Source organism: Gymnoscopelus braueri (genome assembly GCF_963280865.1).
Source record: "Gymnoscopelus braueri genome assembly, chromosome: 12".
Lineage (NCBI taxonomy): Eukaryota > Metazoa > Chordata > Actinopteri > Myctophiformes > Myctophidae > Gymnoscopelus > Gymnoscopelus braueri.
Window position 1 is genome coordinate 19,841,721 of NC_137614.1, and position 17,771 is coordinate 19,859,491.

The 17,771-nt window shown below is 41.2% G+C and overlaps 1 protein-coding gene across 1 annotated transcript in view; it reads left to right on the plus strand.

Moving 5' to 3' along the window:
* LOC308096168 (kinesin heavy chain-like) overlaps positions 1–3,536 on the plus strand; it is a 29,934-nt gene extending 26,398 nt beyond the window's left edge. Inside the window, exons 24-29 of the mRNA XM_080443493.1 lie at positions 637–850; positions 1,188–1,368; positions 2,194–2,279; positions 2,424–2,463; positions 2,874–2,959; positions 3,410–3,536. Coding sequence (XP_080299619.1) covers positions 637–850; positions 1,188–1,368; positions 2,194–2,279; positions 2,424–2,463; positions 2,874–2,952 — 600 coding nt within the window. The 3' untranslated portion in view covers positions 2,953–2,959; positions 3,410–3,536. The remainder of the gene's footprint in view (positions 1–636; positions 851–1,187; positions 1,369–2,193; positions 2,280–2,423; positions 2,464–2,873; positions 2,960–3,409) is intronic.
* Positions 3,537–17,771: the final 14,235 nt, after the last annotated feature.

The following is a 17,771-nucleotide window of genomic DNA, read 5'->3' on the forward strand; positions in this document are numbered from 1 at the left end:
AAGGAGGTTTACATGTGTTTGCGCTATGAATGTCATCCCGTCATGTAGAGAATGTTGTCCAAGTGAATCTCATGGAAAAGTGGAGATATTTACACGTTTTCTGCCAGAGCCCTGAATTATTTACCCTAGGGTAAATTATTATTATGTTGACTTAATTTTTAGCAGTCACCTTAGTTAGAAATTTGAATTTGGAGTCCTGTATGGTTAATGTAGCCGAAGGTTATGTAAATCAATGAGAAAACTATTAGCTTTTCGGGGGCTATTGTGTTGTTAAATCAATGAATAGGAATAACAACTGATAACATATTGTTTTACTATATGACGCCATTTTCAACTGCCCCCTCAGTCATTTCATTCTGGCGCCGGGCCTGAGCCTGAGGATGCTGGGGCCTACTTCAAACTTCTTCAGGCGACGAAACCAGTACATATACCGTATATATGTGATCTAATTTATGATTTTAGATTCAGAACTTATTTTTACATTATTTCGGATGCAAGCCCACACATTTTCCTTCTTCTCCCTCTCACCCTCTCTCTCTCTCTCTCTCTCTCTCTCTCTCTCTCTCTCTCTCTCTCTCTCTCTCTCTCTCTCCTGTCTTTCTATGTTTTTCTTCCTCTCTCTCTCCATATCCTCAGTTGGTTCGTGACAATGCAGATCTGCGCTGTGAGCTTCCAAAGCTGGAGAAACGGCTTCGGTCTACTGCTGAGAGAGTTAAGGCCCTGGAGACGGCACTGAGAGACGCAAAGGAGGGCGCCATGATTGACCGCCGCCGCTACCAACAGGAGGTCGACCGTATCAAGGACGCCATGCGGGCAAAGAGCATCAGGCGCCCCCATGCTGCACAGATTGGTACTGCAGCTTGTTTAATGAAAATAATATAATATTAATATTAATGTCATTACTACTAATACCTCCAGCACTACTACTACTACTACTACTACTACTACTACTACTACTAAGTATAATAATAATAGTGGTTCTCAAAGTAGGGTCCATGGGTTCCTTGAGAGGGTTCTAAATGGACCCTTACGGGTCTGTAAACCTTATGGAACCAAATAAAACCAATTAATAGACCCTTACAGGTCCATTTGGTTCTATTTGTACGCTCTCAGAGTTATGGGGGTCTTTGAAATTATACGGTTTGAGAACCACTGCCATCAATCAACATTTCTGTGTTTTCTCCCAGCCAAGCCAGTGAGACCAAAGCAGCTGCCTGTGTGCTCTCCCACCAACCCCTTCTACACGTACATCCGTGCCAACAGCGAGCACTCCAACGCCTACAGCAACGCCCTGTTCCAGAGCGCCCTGACACGCCAGAACTCAGCTAGCAGCACCTCCTCCAACCCCAACTCTATCCAGACCAACACGTATGTCCAAACGCGGGAAACATGCATGTATTTGTATGTGCTGCTTGTGCACATGGGGTTTGGCTCACAGTTCAAACCCCATTTGGCTCATTGTTGTACATACTTTGCACACACACGCGCACACACACGCACGCACGCATGCACGCACGCACGCACGCACCACACACACACACACACACACACACACACACACACACACACACACACACACACACACACACACACACACACACACACACACACACACACACACACACACACACACACACACACACACACACACACACACACACACACACAAACAGTCGTGTATGCATGTACTGGACCCACCAGCCAAACAGAGAATTGTATCAGCAAACACTATATTAATGCACATATGTTTCTCTTTTAAAAGCCAAGGCCCCCTCAGTCTTTGTTACTAACTTATATATCGTTGCTGTCGGGTAGAAACCTCTTCGTCATACTACAGTGTCACACAAAAGTAGCAAAAATAGTCGATCTACCAGCTCTGCTGTTTTTGCAATTTTTTTATTTGAATCCTGAAAAGTAACAGTTCTGGACATATGAGGTTTCCACCTGACAGCAACGATATTGTGTGTAGTTACCTCTATTGTCTATTGCCCAGTGCAGATTTTATTGTTTTGTGAAACTCTTACAGCACTTAAAGCAACATACTGCACATACTATTGACTGTGTGTGTGTGTGTGTGTGTGTGTGTGTGTGTGTGTGTGTGTGTGTGTGTGTGTGTGTGTGTGTGTGTGTGTGTGTGTGTGTGTGTGTGTGTGTGTGTGTGTGTGTGTGTGTGTGTGTGTGTGTGTTCAACAGAGTGTCCACCGCCCTGGGCTACAGAGCAAGTAGACCCACAGACATACTCGAGTCCTACCCACTCAACATAGACAATGGGGAGATCAGTGAGTAATTAAAACTTATATTTATGTACACACAGACACATGCATATACAATACACACATGCCAGAATTGAGGGTGTGTTCATTTATTTATGAATTGCAAAACAGACTTAACTGATCAATCAAACCTCTTTTCCATTTCTACAGGAAACAGCGGCAGCGAAACGAGAGACATCAACGATAACAGGTGAAGTTGACAGTCAGCTAAATATATACTGTATGTCTCTACTTATTTCAGTTTCTAATTGCATATAGCCAAAGTCTGTACTTTTACTTTTTCAAATAGCTTGCCTATTGAGTGAGCACTCAAACACTATTGAGTGTTGTTGTTGTTGTTGTTGTTGTTGTTTTTTGACTGATTGAATATTTTATTTACATTTTCTTAAAAGAACAGCAGTATAACAAATTAAAAAACACCAAATGGATAAAACATAAAAAAGCCAAAGGCCTGTTTCCATTATGGTCCATTAAACATTCAACACTCACGCAACTGGACAAACGACAGTAATTCTGAATTAGAGTTGTAGTGATGTGCTCAGTATACTGACTATTGTTATAAATATAGTTATAATATAGATTTTATTTCTGTGTTTACAGGAGTGATGTACACTGTAGCAGCGAGGTGGACGATACAAATCGGCACTACATCATTCAGCAGGAGACCGCTGCAAGTTAATAACATGGTAAAAAATACACACCCATACAAAAATCTGCATTGAATAGTGGACACACACCCATGTACACGCACACACACACACACACACACACACACACACACACGCACGCACGCACGCACGCACGCACGCACGCACGCACGCACGCACGCACGCACACGCACATGCACATGCACATGCACACACACTAAAACACACAAACAGATGGATAGTGGACACGCATACAAACACCTGCGTAGATGCATAGTGGACACGTACACACACACACAAACACACACACAGGCACGCAGGCACGTGCCTGTGGCAAACAGACTCTACCATGTATTTTCACATGATCTTTTAGTTTAGTTTATATATGGTACATAACAATAAAACACATCTATCTATTAGCCTACACATATATACATTTTCTCTCTTTCATATACTGATTTAATACCAAGTATTTTTCTCTTTCTACAGATGACCAAACAACACTGTCTCCCCTCCATGATTCAAGAACTCACTACCCGTCTGCATGCAGCCTTTCTCTGAGCCCCTTCCACTGCATCACTGATGATGAAGATGACAGCGATGAAGATATGTAGCCATGTAGTCTTCTATCTAGCTCAAGTCACCCCCATATCCCCGCGGTAACGATTTGGCACCCAGCCTGTTCCAATTCAACCAATTCGAGGAAGTGATTTTTCAATAGTGCTCAATCGGAAATATTTTACTACAGAACTCCTACTCAATCAACCAGTCAATCAACCCAATCAATCAATGAGTCAGTCAATCAGCTCCCTCATAGAATTCAGTCATGAATGTTATTCTTTTACCGAATCAGAATTTCCACCTCACTTCCAGAATCCGTTGAGTTGAAACAGAGCTGATTCCCAGCCCTTATTAGTACACACACACACACACACACACACACACACACACACACACACACACACACACACACACACACACACACACACACACACACACACACACACACACACACACACACACACACACACACACACACACACACACACACACACACACACACACATACAGATTGTAAATACTATTGCTGTATATTCCATTAGGGGCTTTTGACCAGCAACTGTTTCAGTGTATGCACAGCCTTTCCCCTCTAGACCTCTGACGCAGCTTCATAAGGGCACCATAAGGTTGACATAGGCTCTCACATGGCCTGTTATCTTGTCCTAACTAGAGTATACTGTGTTATGCCAGCTTGTATCAGAAGACCCTCAGTCTCTGCATGTGTGTCACTTAAGAGAGTTGGCTGTAACTTAAAAATCTTTGCATGTGTCATGATTCTAGCCATGCGCTGGTATACTGTGAGGGAACTGTCCAGAGACACTGTCAGAGAGAGAGAGAGAGAGAGAGAGAGAGAGAGAGAGAGAGAGAGAGAGAGGGAGAGAGAGAGTTAGCTTTCCCCCAGATATAGATGAACTTAGCCTGATTTTGGTCTATATACTATAAACCCTTTATAGAGATTCTCTACTTGAAAGTTAATTTTAGTTTGTATCTTATGGTTCACTATGCATCCTCTTAAATTAAAGATGATGAATCTTCAATAGAGATTACCTATTAAGAATGTCATTTCAGTCCAAGACAATGCTATTGTCTCCTGGCAGATTGAACTACAGTATGTCGGCATGTTGGTGTTGTAAAGACAGGAAGAAAAATTACAGAAGACAATGAAACTAAATCTAAGGTTTTCCAAAATGACATTCTAACTAAATGCATCTCTGTCTAATTATATGTTTATGATGAGATGTTGGAGGAGAGATCACTCTTTTCTTGTACATATGCCCTCATAACTTTCTCTCTAAACCTTTTAATGTGAAGAACTCCACATCTATAGAACAAGAAAAACAATACAAAATAATGAAGTCTAGAATGCTTTTTTGGAAAACAGGTTTGCAATCTTTATTGGGGGAAACCTCCTTTGTATGTTGATGATAATGTCATGTTGTAGCTCTTTGATGCCGTTGTACAGGTCAGATAATATCACCCATCACCGCCACCACCATCACCAACATTACCATTTCTGTGGCCTGTCCCTGTATTGCATCCGCTTTCTGTAACTTGAAACCGTGATGTGTCCTAAGCCTGATTTATACTTAAACGTAAAATTATGTTGCTCACCGAAAATAGCTCAACTTACTGAGATTAAACAACAGCCGAGTTCAACATTGTCATAATAACAATTATTATTAGGCCTGTATGTGTCCACAATAGTGGTGTCTGGTCATGTATCACAGACGGCTAGTGTATGCAGGCTTTCATCCCCACCAGACACTACGCCAACTGATTTCACCAATTAGCTACACTAATTATATGAAGGTGCGCTAATTGATGCAATCAGCTGGTGTAGTGTTTGATGGAAATGAAAATCTGCATACTTGTGTCCTTTTCCTGACACATGATTATACTCAACTGCAATACAAATACCATGTATAATTACTACCTCTAGATCAACACTGGTAATTATAGCGCTATAATTATACTGCTTATAATAGTACTAAAATCACTATTCTATGTGCAGATTGTAGTGTACAGTACCTAGAGGACACTGATAAGTAGATAACTGTAAGGACACTTCAAAGTGGAGGACACTGATGAGTAGATAACTGTAAGGACACTTCAAAGTGGATTATCATTGAATTCCTACTCCTCGATCAAATGTAGCCGAAAGCAACTTGCAGTAGATGCTATCTGCATCTAAGTTGCAACAAGCTACATTGACAGCCCATTCACAAAACAGAAAATTCCTATCTGATTTAATGAAACAACAATAAACTCACCAATATTGCACCTGGGTTATCCTGGGTTTGAAAAAAAGCCACCGTTGCCATGTTATGAGAAACTTTCTGACAATAAACTGTGTTCGAGTTTGAAAGCGCTCGTTGTAAATCACTCAACGTCCTGTATACACCACCTGTTTCAAAATTGTACAAATACAGGACCCGGAGTGATTTAAAACAAGTGCTTCCAAACTTGAACACAGAAAAAAATCATGACTGCACGGAGTTTAGAGACAAAACGTTGCACATAACATGACAATGATGGGTGTTTTTCAAACACAGTTTTTTTACACAGACAAAGTGGATAACCAAAGCTTTCCGTACAGCTGCAATATTGGTGGGTTTATCGTCATTTAATACAATCAGATAGGACTTTTCTGTTTCGTGAATGGGCTGTCAATGGAGCTTGTTGCAACTTAGATGCAGATAGCATTGAAGTTGCTTGTGGCTAGGTCAAATGGTAGCTGCAAGTGATTCTTAGCTGCTGTTTTTGGCTACATGGAGTACCAGAAGGGTGGAATTTATCATATCACATTTCGGATCATTGGTTGGTAAATTATTGATCCCAGAAATATATTTATATATATTTAACCTTTTCAATACCTTTTCTTTTTATATAATATAATAAAATTCAAAGTAGCCAAATATTTTTTTTTGTAGTTATGCCAATTCCTGTATTCCCCATACACTTGTGTGTTGTCACTGCTGTTGATCCCTACTGGCTTACCTGCCAGTGAGGAGCCTCAAACGGGAGGCTCATGTGGAGGAATACTCTACTTTACCTGCTGACATGTGCCGCCCCAGCCTGTAGGAGTCGCTAGTGCAGTGGCAAAGATTGCCCTCCCCACCCAGGTTTCCCCCCTCAAAACATGGCCAATTATGCTGGTATGGACACTCTGTCAAGCCAGAGGCACTACAGAGGATTCAAACCATAGTCTCTGCAGTGTGTACTTCTGTACTTTTGATTCTTGAAATTTTCACTCAGTGTAGCAAACCCCACTCATTTGGCACCTAAGCAAGACTTTAAACAAGCCATTATATGTATTTAAACATATAATATGACCGCGGTCTGAACAGGACAGAGAGTAAGGACTTTGCAACTGTATCCTTATTTCAAAAGCTGTCACCCCCTTGCATGCTGTGTTTCTGAATGTAATATAACACGTGTGACCTCTTGTTTGTTCTCTGATAATCTGGAATGAACACAAATATTAACATGGATACAAAATGTCATCTCAAACCTTTTGAAACCACCATCTATCTATACATACTGTATATGTTATTCATTGTACCATGTTACAGCTCAAAGCCATCAAATAGTTGAACAGCCAACCCTTTTAAGTGTCTGGAAACAACCACCATTGTGAGGAACAGATGGTTTGATGGCACTTAATGTCAAATACAGATATATTTCCATTAACTCGGCAGCAGCCAATGAGAAAGCTCGATGTTACCATCTCAGGCTTTGATACTCTGCCTCCTCACAAAAGATCCTGACCAGCCAATCAGGATAGAGGAAAGCAGCTCAACAAGGCCATTCTCATTGGACAGAGCTGAGTCACTGTTTGGAATGCAAGTTATCATGTTGACTTCAGAAATGTGCAGCTCTTTGAATTGTACAGGTAGAAATGAAATGTGGCACAATCATGCCTCTCAGCCAAGGGGTATTTTCACTCATTCATTTCTATCTGACAAATCCATTGTACTCTTCTGAAGATCAAACACGTTTCATATGTTAATTCACTCCAGATTATAGCATTATAGAGAATAGATCGAGGTCTCCTTTCCAATCGTCTGTTCCCTTTCTACCCGTTCTATCATCGCTATGGCAGCACCATTCAGTCTAACGTTATCACTGGCATTAACAAACATCTCAGGGCTTTGCAATCACAATGACGATGGGCCAACAATGTCTTCCTTGTTGACACACAACCACGTGATTGTTTAGGTTAGCATAAGAAGTGACGCTAATAGAGGAACATTATTGTAAAAGCATTCATACAGATGTATAAATCCATTTTATATCTGCATAACAGCCACATCCCAGCACATGACATCTCCATGTCTGGTCAAATAATAACCCAGTAACAACCCAATCAGCCCGTACTGTATGAGTCAGAACAGACCCTATATTTGAACTCATATTTTAGATGTAAAAACTTATTTCGGGGGAGGGTGGTGTGGTGTGGTGGAGGGGGTGGGGGGTAAAATATATAAATGTGTACTATAGCGCCATCTACTATCCCACTGTCTGATTTGATCATATTGGAAATATGTGTGATAGATATTGTTAATCTTGTAAGTATAACAGCGTACCATGATGTAGTAAAATATGAGGAAGTTAGACGCTAAAGCCTAATTTATACTTTGTCGTACAACAATGTCACTCGACAATGCCAGCAACACTGTCGGACAATAAGGTATAAGTTAGGCTTAACTTTGTTAAGGGAATTCATGTATGTTTGATTTGGTTCTGTAGGCTTCTACTGTGATGTCCATCATGAATTTGTGAATCATCGTGCATATTTCTGTATATATATACACCCATTATTATGCTGTATGTGAACCATTGTGTTGTAGTAAAAGTTAAATAAACTTGTAGAAAGGAATCGATTGAAGATAATTATTCATGTTCAAAGAACATTAGGTCTCTAATGTTGTTGGCAAATGTGTGAGGAATGATACACATACAGGATCTGTTTCTGTCTCTCTCTCAGGCAGACTTGTAATGCACATGCATGCACACACACACACACACACACACACACACACACACACACACACACACACACACACACACACACACACACACACACACACACACACACACACACACACACACACACACACACACACACACACACACACACACACAAATAAACGCAAATTAGACCAGTCAGCACAAGATTAGTTTTTAGATATTCTATATTCTGGTGGAGTAATGCATCATAAAAGACAGGTGTATGCTCTCACTTTACTTACATTTGAAACCTACACTTTTATGTGTTTGAATGGTACAGAGAGAGGATCGAATGAGGGGTTATGTGGTTGGGCAAAACATGAAATAAAGGTATTTTATTGAAAATGGCTTTGCCCTTTAAACTCATGAACCAGTGCAAAATAAATGTTCACAGCAGAAATGAAATTGTATTGAAAAACACAGGTGTTACAATGATACTAATAATGAAGTGTACCAGAGTTGTGCCAACATGCACAATAGCGGCACCCTGTGTCAGTTTGGCATGAATGGAACATAACATAGCCTATCATTGGTAACACCTGTGTTTACCTCGATATATTATAACTCTGTGGTTTACCCCAGCCCAGCCTACTAATGTTCATGTCAACATGGCTGCTGTGAAACATTTCTATTAGAATGCAGATTTTTATATTATTTTAACAAATAAGTGCAAATGTTAAAGAGTCGTCTTGTCCACTATGCTGCTAAACTAGCATTTCAAGTAGCCTACATTTTGAATTCTGGACTTATCTCTGTTTGGGTGTGTGAATTCCGGACCTTAAATTTACTTGTTGTAACAGCTGAGTATTTCTATATTGCAGTATTGATACTTGTACATAAGTAAAAAATTTAAAAAAATGAGTACTTTTTCCACCACTGGAAAAGGGAACAAACGCCAGACCAGCCTTGGCTTGACGTGATGGATGGACCTGACTGACTGAGAGAGGACCAATCACGTTGAGAAGAGGGAACGTCTTCTGACTGTCATGGTAGCCTCGTTCCCAGCCTCACTCATCTGCTGTCATGGTAGCCTCGTTCCCAGCCTCACTCATCTGCTGTCATGGTAGGACCTGTTTTATTTAAACATGCAGGGTCGTGGTCAACCTTTTACAGCCACGGCAGAGGGCGCTGTTTAACCATGTTGATGTGTAATGTCATGCAATTTTTATCTGACCATTTTTTGTGGAAGAAGAAACATTGAGTTGAGGAGAAATGTTGCGTTTTAATCATAGACTGTAGGTTTTAATTAAATACAAGTGTATTTGTTTTTTTTTATTAGGTGTTGTATAAAGTGTTGTCAGTGTTTCTGTTATGGATGTATTGGAACTAGGAAGTGATATTTTTGTTTAGTGTTTTTCTTCTTCAGAATTGAATTGCCATAAACCTCAACCAAAGGGGTTTTTAATGTTTTTATTGACTGATTTTAAAAGCATAAATCGTCAGTGTCCAGCCGGGACCAGCTAACTCCATTTTCAGTTTTTTTTGTTTTTTTCATAAATCAACGCTATTGAACTACATCTGTGTAATTTTTTTTTTAATAATAACATATGAAAAGTATTAAAAAGCGCCTCTGACGAAAACTCCTAACTCCATTGGACCCTCAAACTGTCCGTCAAAAACAAACAACTCCCCCCTCCTCTCAGGCTCTCAGAGAAGCTCTGCTCTGTATGAGGCAGACAGGGAGAAGATTTTTAAATGCTTTTGGGAGAAACTGGGAAGAGAAGAGAATGTATGTGCAAGGTTTGATAGATTTCACCCCAGTAAAGAGGAGAAGGGTGTCTTCACAAAGGTCATCTGCTCGTGTTTTCTTTTAAAATGTTAATGGACAGAGAATGAGTGTGTGCAGGAGTTTGTTTCAAACATCTCCAAGAGCTCAAGGAGATCATGCCAAAAGACTTTCACAGCTTTTATGACAATCTAAAGCACTAAGAAACATCCACCACACACACGCAACACAACACAACACAACACAACACACAACAGTGTGATAATAAAATGTTGATAGGTATATGATAGGTAAATTCAACTGTGGTTGTTATTGTTAGTGCAGTAGGCTACAGATTTGATAGGCTACAGATTCTATTTTTCATGAATGTATTTTGTATTTATATGCCATTTATTTATTGTTGGTGTGCCATGATTACTTTTGTTAAATACATGATTGAGTATTGAGGCAGAATTGTTTGTTGCACTCAACTGTAGAAGAACAACAGTGGTAACAGTTAGATCCATGGTTGTTTACAATGCATGTTAAAATAAAAGTTGTTTAAGTACAGAATTCAGCTTGATCTATACTTAGTATATGAGGATGGCGCTCACCATAAATAGCTGATCTCCAAGCTCACAATGCATTGTGATGTGTTGTGAGCTTTGAGATCCATCATTGCCAGCTGTTCTTATCAATGATGGACAAAACCTCCTAACTCCACTTGCGCTGGATTTGTGTTTGGACAAAACTCCTAACTCCACTTGAGCTTGATTTGGGTAAAGTGGTGATAATATAATGACACATGCAAGTATCTGATAATATATAAAGTCACAATACCAAGTTTGATGAGGCAGTATTGCTTTGTTTAAAAAATATAAGGTTTTCTTCATTTTCTGAAAAAATTATATTTTGTTTTTCATTTCCTGAACAATTACCATTTTGGATTTAGCTGGTTCCGGCCGAACAGCAGAGATATGGAGCATAGCTAGCTAATGAATTAAGTATGAAGTACAGAATATTGACCCACTCTGACGTGTTGTGAGCTTGAAGATCTGCTATTTTTGTTTGCTAAATGTTTGCCCCAGAATAGTGATGCTGTGGTTCATGTGGTTCACCACCTGGGGAAAGTGATGTCAAAACACACATTTGGGCCTCATAATATTTAGACTCTAAATGCTGAAGTGAGCCTGCCCAGTGGTTTGAAGAAGCCGTTCTGGTTTGCGCTGAGGTAACACCTGTCTCATCCTCTACATTTAGCGGATGAAACGGGTGTTACCAGTGGTGGAAGAAGTATATAGTACAAAAGTATTGGCATTAAACTATACTTAAAGTACCAAAAATAAAAGTACTAAAATATTTGAAAATAGCAGATCTACATTGCGACGCGTTGTGAGCTTGTAGATCGTCTATTTTCAAATAGCTAGGCACGCACGCACGCACGCACGCACACACACCCCACCACACCCGTCCTTGTGTGCATCAGATCTGAGGCTTTGTGGCTGATGTGTTGTGACAGTCTAATGGTATCGACCGTGGTTGGAACCACCCACCTGGAATAATGCTCTGAGTGAACACTCCCCTTATAGCAACTCAGCTTTCCTCTCATCCCCTCCTAGGACTTAGCTTACACACACACACACACGCACGCACGCACGCACGCACGCACGCACGCACGCACGCACGCACGCACGCACGCACGCACGCACGCACGCACGCACGCACGCACGCACGCACGCACGCACGCACGCACACACACACACACACACACACACACACACACACACACACACACACACACACACACACACACACACACACACACACACACACACACACACACACACACACACACACACACACACACTCACACACTTTCTTTTTCACTGGCTCAGGTGATGTGTCTTACCCACTCTCCTTTTCTCCTTTACTCCATCTGTCTGTCTGTCTGTCTGTCTGTCTGTCTGTCTGTCTGTCTGTCTGTCTGTCTGTCTGTCTGTCTGTCTGTCTGTCTCTTCTGTCTATTTCTCTCACAACATCATCTCTCATGTGTTCTTTCAATCACTTGTCCACTTTATCTCTGTTTGGGAGTGTGTCCATCTCTCAGATTTTCAACTCATAGGATTCATCTTCACACATGCCCTTCTTAACCACTTGAACCCTATTCTGGGGTGAACATTCAGCTAAATTATCTACGCGTTGAAATGCGACATGTTGGAGCTTGTAGATCGGCTATTTTCGTCAAAGAGATTCTTTATAGAAGGAAAAGATAGGGTCAAAATATATAGGGTTTAAGTCGTTATTTTGTCTGTCTAGTTTTCAGTATTTCCTTCTGTCTATTTGCTGTTTCTCAAAACAGCAAATAGACAGATTTTATTGTCAGGATACTCTTTCTTTACTCTTATTTTTTCACCCATATCTCTCCTGTCTGTCTCTCATAGCAACTCAGCTCTTGTATATCAGCCTTCACTCACCCATGTGCTCACCAATCAGTTTATTTTTTTATGCTGAAATAGTTTCACTTAATTGAACATGAGCAGTTTTATCCACTAGAGGGCAGTGTGTCTCTTTAAAAGATACTGAGAAGAACTTAAAGGTTGAGTTCATAGATTAATTAAACTCATCACTGAATGCTGAATGAATTGTTTTAAAGTTATTATTACTTGTTAATTAATTAAGTGTTAAATAGCTCTATATTTCCATTGTAATCAATGCTATAGTGTAGAGTGTTTATTCTGTCTCACAGTCTCTCAGGCGCATTAGTAAACAGAACATACATTTTCAGGTCAGGATAACAATTTCATCCAATCACGAGATAGAACTCATATAGGATAAACATTGGAATTGATGAAACAAAGAAATTAGTCAAAAGTTGGAATTAAAACAATATAAAGTTGAAGTTGAAAAATGGGTTCTGTGTACTGATTAGGTGAAATTGGTGACCCATCCACTATTAGATGTGCTTCCTCTACCTCTATATTTATCAAATCATCACCTCTATCTGAATCAATTTAATCTTTGAAGCTCAAATGTGTCTCGCATCTGTAGACTCGCATGTGTGTGCATGCCTGCATGTGTGTGCATGTGCATGCACACACATTAAGGCATGCATCCAAGCATGACCGTATTCAAGCACACACACCCACTCTCACACACAATAATGGGCACACTCATACACATGCACTGCTTATACACATGCATGTACGTTTGTGCAAGCATGCATTCACACAAGCCTCGTGGTGTCTTTCCCATAACAAAAACCTGTGTATACCGTAGTGTTTATAGACAAATATTGCCAAACATACACAAACTGACATGTCAAGATGAAGGATATAATACTTTATTACAATTTCTATGAGACATTGAGCCATGCAATTACAAAGAACAAAAACATTCATTAAACACATGGTGAAAACAACAGCTTATCTACTGTCTTCCTGTTAGGGGCATCAGAGCATAAAATGGTGGCCATCTAAGATGGAGTCGAGTTGAATTGGTGATGCTTCTCTGCCCTCCCCATGTGCTCACACTTCTTGCTCATGCTATCCTCTTCCATTTCCCCATTTTCCCCCCTTCCGTCGCTCCGTCTGTATCTCTGTCATCACTACCCGGTGCCCTCACATCCCTTCCTTTCTTCTTGCTCTCCGTCTTTATTTCGAGGTCTCTATCTTTTCTCGTTACTCTCTGTCTTTCCCTCCCTTTATCAATGTCTTCATCCCTTGTTCCCTCACTCGATCCCTCGCTTTCTGCATCCTGTTTTCCTGTGACCTCCATCTTTGACTCTTGTTTGTTCCTTTTACCTTTTCAGAACTTTGCTCTCCTCTCCACATACAGTAGTCTCTCTCTCTTTCTCTTCGCTCTCTTCCTAATGTTTAGGAACACAATCGAAATAAACTCTCAAGCTTGTTTGTGTTTACTGTTTTATCCTTTTGACAGATGCAAATATATGGTCATGTATATGCATTTTTATTTTGTCAATGTCAACCAACTAATAAAAGTAATTCCAAACGTTCTGTCTTTAGCTTCTCACCCTGCTATGCCCCATCGCTTTCGTTCTATCATACTCTCCTCACCATCTTCATCTGTCTCTCTTCCTTCCTACATCCCTCTATCGTTCCGTTTACTCTCAACGTACTCCTTCCTACTTCCCTGTCCCCTGTCTTGTTCAACCCCTGCCACTCTGTTGGGACCATCACCCTACATTCATCCCTCCCTCCACCCCTTTGTTCCTCCCTCCATACCCCTCTCTCTCCATCCTTCCTCCGCCCCCACCTCTCTCTCACGCCATCCCTTTCTCACCTCCTTCGCTCCTCTTCGCTCCTGAGAGGTCTCCTCTCAGAGGTCTCCTCTCAGAGGTCCCTCTACGAGGCAGAACCTTAGGAGGCGCGAGCCCCCCCCGCCCCCCCAAACTAAGAGTCACATGACTGATGCCTGCAGTGAGTGGCGGCAGTGGTGTAAAGTAACGAAGTACTATTTACTCAAGTACTGTACTTAAGTACAATTTTGAGGTACTTCTACTCTACTGGAGTATTTCCTGTTTTCAATACTTCTACTTCTACTCCACTACTATCTCAGAGTCAAATATTGTACCTTTACTCCACTACAATTATTTGAAAACTTTAGTTTCTAGTTACTTTTAAGATATGAATGATTACATTATAAAACATACATTAACCACTTCAGTCCTATTTTATACGTAGGCTATTTGAAAATAGCCGATCTACAAGCTCACAACGTGTCGCAATGTGATGCGTTGTGAGCTTGTTGATCTGCTATTTTCTAACATTTTAGTACTTTTACTTTTGGTACTTTAAGTACATTTTGATACCAATACTTTTGTGCTTTTACTCAAGTAAATTCTGAATTCCAGACTTTTACTTGTAACAGAGTATTTCTACAATGCAGTATTGATACTTTTACTTAAGTAAGAAATGTGAGTACTTTTTCCATCACTGGTGGGTGGAGCCTCCTCACTCCAGGTACCTCCTACTCACCTACTGGACATGGTCGGTCGTTGCTGCTGGGCAACAGCGCGGCTGCTTGGTTGGCCGGCGTGGCGTGGCGTTACGTGCGGCTGCACCGCCCCTCTGTCGTGGTGGATGGGGCCGTCGCAGGCTGCAGTTGCTATAGGCGTCATGGGGGTGGGGCGTGGAGGGCAACACGCACAGCTGCAGCTATGTACAATATATTATGCGAAATTCATTGAATGAGTAGGCCTACACTACAGTATGTGTTTAAGAGAAAGATTAACATTATGCACACTGCAGGGCAACTGTAGCACAATCTTTTTAATGCACCATAGAAAAGAAGTGACATTTCTGGCACGTATGCCCTTCCCTAGCCTTTTCAATTCAGTCAAATTCAACTAAATGAATTGCTATGTACAAGAAAGTAAGATACAGGAGTCCGTCAGTCAGTATACATTCATTCATCGGTGTACAGAGTACATTCTGTTCAGCACCAGCACAGATGGCTGTTTCGGATGTGCGTGTATACACTCTTGTGAGCGCATTGTGAGCTTCTAGATGTTCATTTCTTTTTGAAAAAGTGAACCCATTTGAGATATCGTGGGACGCCAGAGTTGAATGGTCATGTTGAACAAAACCCTGAGTTGTAGAAAAAGACAAACTAGCCTAGCCTACTTGTTTTTGGAGTCATCCAACATGCGTGTGTGTGTGTGTGTGTGTGTGTGTGTGTGTGTGTGTGTGTGTCTGAGGATGTTTATTAGTTGTGACAAGAAGTTGGTGTCTGTGGCCTGAGACAACCAGTATTGATATTCCTTTGTGTCTGAGAAACTGCCCGTAAGGTAGGCGGTGTGTGTGTGTGTGTGTGTGTGTGTGTGTGTGTGTGTGTGTGTGTGTGTGTGTGTGTGTGTGTGTGTGCGAAGGCTGAGGGGGGTTCACTGAAGTGTAAGGAAGTTGGCAGCATGTTGAGATGTCTGTGCTTTGCAGATGACAAACAGGCAACACATAAATCAGCCTGTCTTTCTTTTAGTCTCCTCTAATGCTCTCTCACTCACACAAACTCGCACATTGTGTATTCACAAACAATCACTGAGCCCGATTCATTGAATGATGAAACGTTCTGAAAGACATAATGTATGTTGTATGTGAATTGAGCAAGTATTGAGGAATGCATTCTGAATGTAGAGCTGTGTGATTTTGTGCATGTGTTCAGTACTGTGTGTGTGTGTGTGTGTGTGTGTGTGTGTGTGTGTGTGTGTGTGTGTGTGTGTGTGTGTGTGTGTGTGTGTGTGTGTGTGTGTGTGTGTGTGTTTTGGAGAGCAAGGTCAGTGTGTGTGTGTGTGTGCCATCTGGAATGGGGGCATTTCTGAGGTCCCGCATGTGAATGTGTGTGTGTGTGTGTGTGTGTGTGTACAGTATGTGTAGTGTATTAATATACACGGCATGTGGGGGCATAATATTTTGAATGTAGCATCTGTGTGATCTTGTGCATGTGTTACAGTTGAGTGTGTGTGTCTGTGTGTGTGTGTGTGTGTGTGTGTGTGTGTGTGTGTGTGTGTGTGTGTGTGTGTGTGTGTGTGTGTGTGGGGGGGGGGGGGTGGGGGTGGGTGTGTGTGTGTGTGTGTGTGTGTGTGTGCATGCAGACAGTGTCTTTGATTCTCAGTAATTAGACAATAGAATCCATACGACAGATTGACAGACAGACAGATGCTTATATGGCAGCAAAATGCACACAATGTATGCCTCCCAACCTGTCTCCACAGCCACAATGCCACACACACACACACACACACACACACACAGCTGACACTTTTTCTAGTTCACAAGCCAGAGACAGACTCCTGCTGCGCTACAGGAACAGGGTCAGAGGTCATGTTAAATATCACATTCAATCATCTGGGACCCTTCTCACCGGCTGGGTACAGTTAGTACAGTACAGTGTGTACAGATGACAACACCCACCTACCTCTCTGCTTATAGCTACTGTCCTGATTGTCAGTGGTGGAAAGTAACTAATCATGTTTACTCAAGTACTGTACTTTAGTACCATTTTGATTTATTTTTTACTTTACTTGAGTATTTCCAATTTTCAATACTTTTGCTTCTACTCCTCTACATCTCAGAGGCAAATATTGTACTTTTACTCGACTACAATTATTTGAAAATGTTAATTACTAGTTACTTTGTAGATTTAGATTATTATTACAAAACATGCACTTACCTCTTCAGCCCTATATATTTTGGCAATTTGAAAATAGCCGATCTACAAGCTCACAACGTGCCTGTCACGGTGTGGTTCTGGAGGTGTAGGACCCAAGTGCAAGATGAGAGGCAGAGGCAGCGTAGCTCAAATTAAAGTGTTTATTAACACCAAACAAAGGGAGTAGGCAGTAATCAAAGTCCAGGTACAGGCAGAGTCGACACAAGTAAGCAGTCAGAATAAGGAGGACGTACAGGGGAAACTAAACTGGGAAAGCTAGGTGAACTACAAAGCATCAACTAGGCAAGGACTAACAAATAACTCACACGACTGTAAGCAACGAACCAACAGGGAACTGAATCAAACACAGGACTTAAATAGACAGGGGATTAACAGGACGCAGGTGAACAC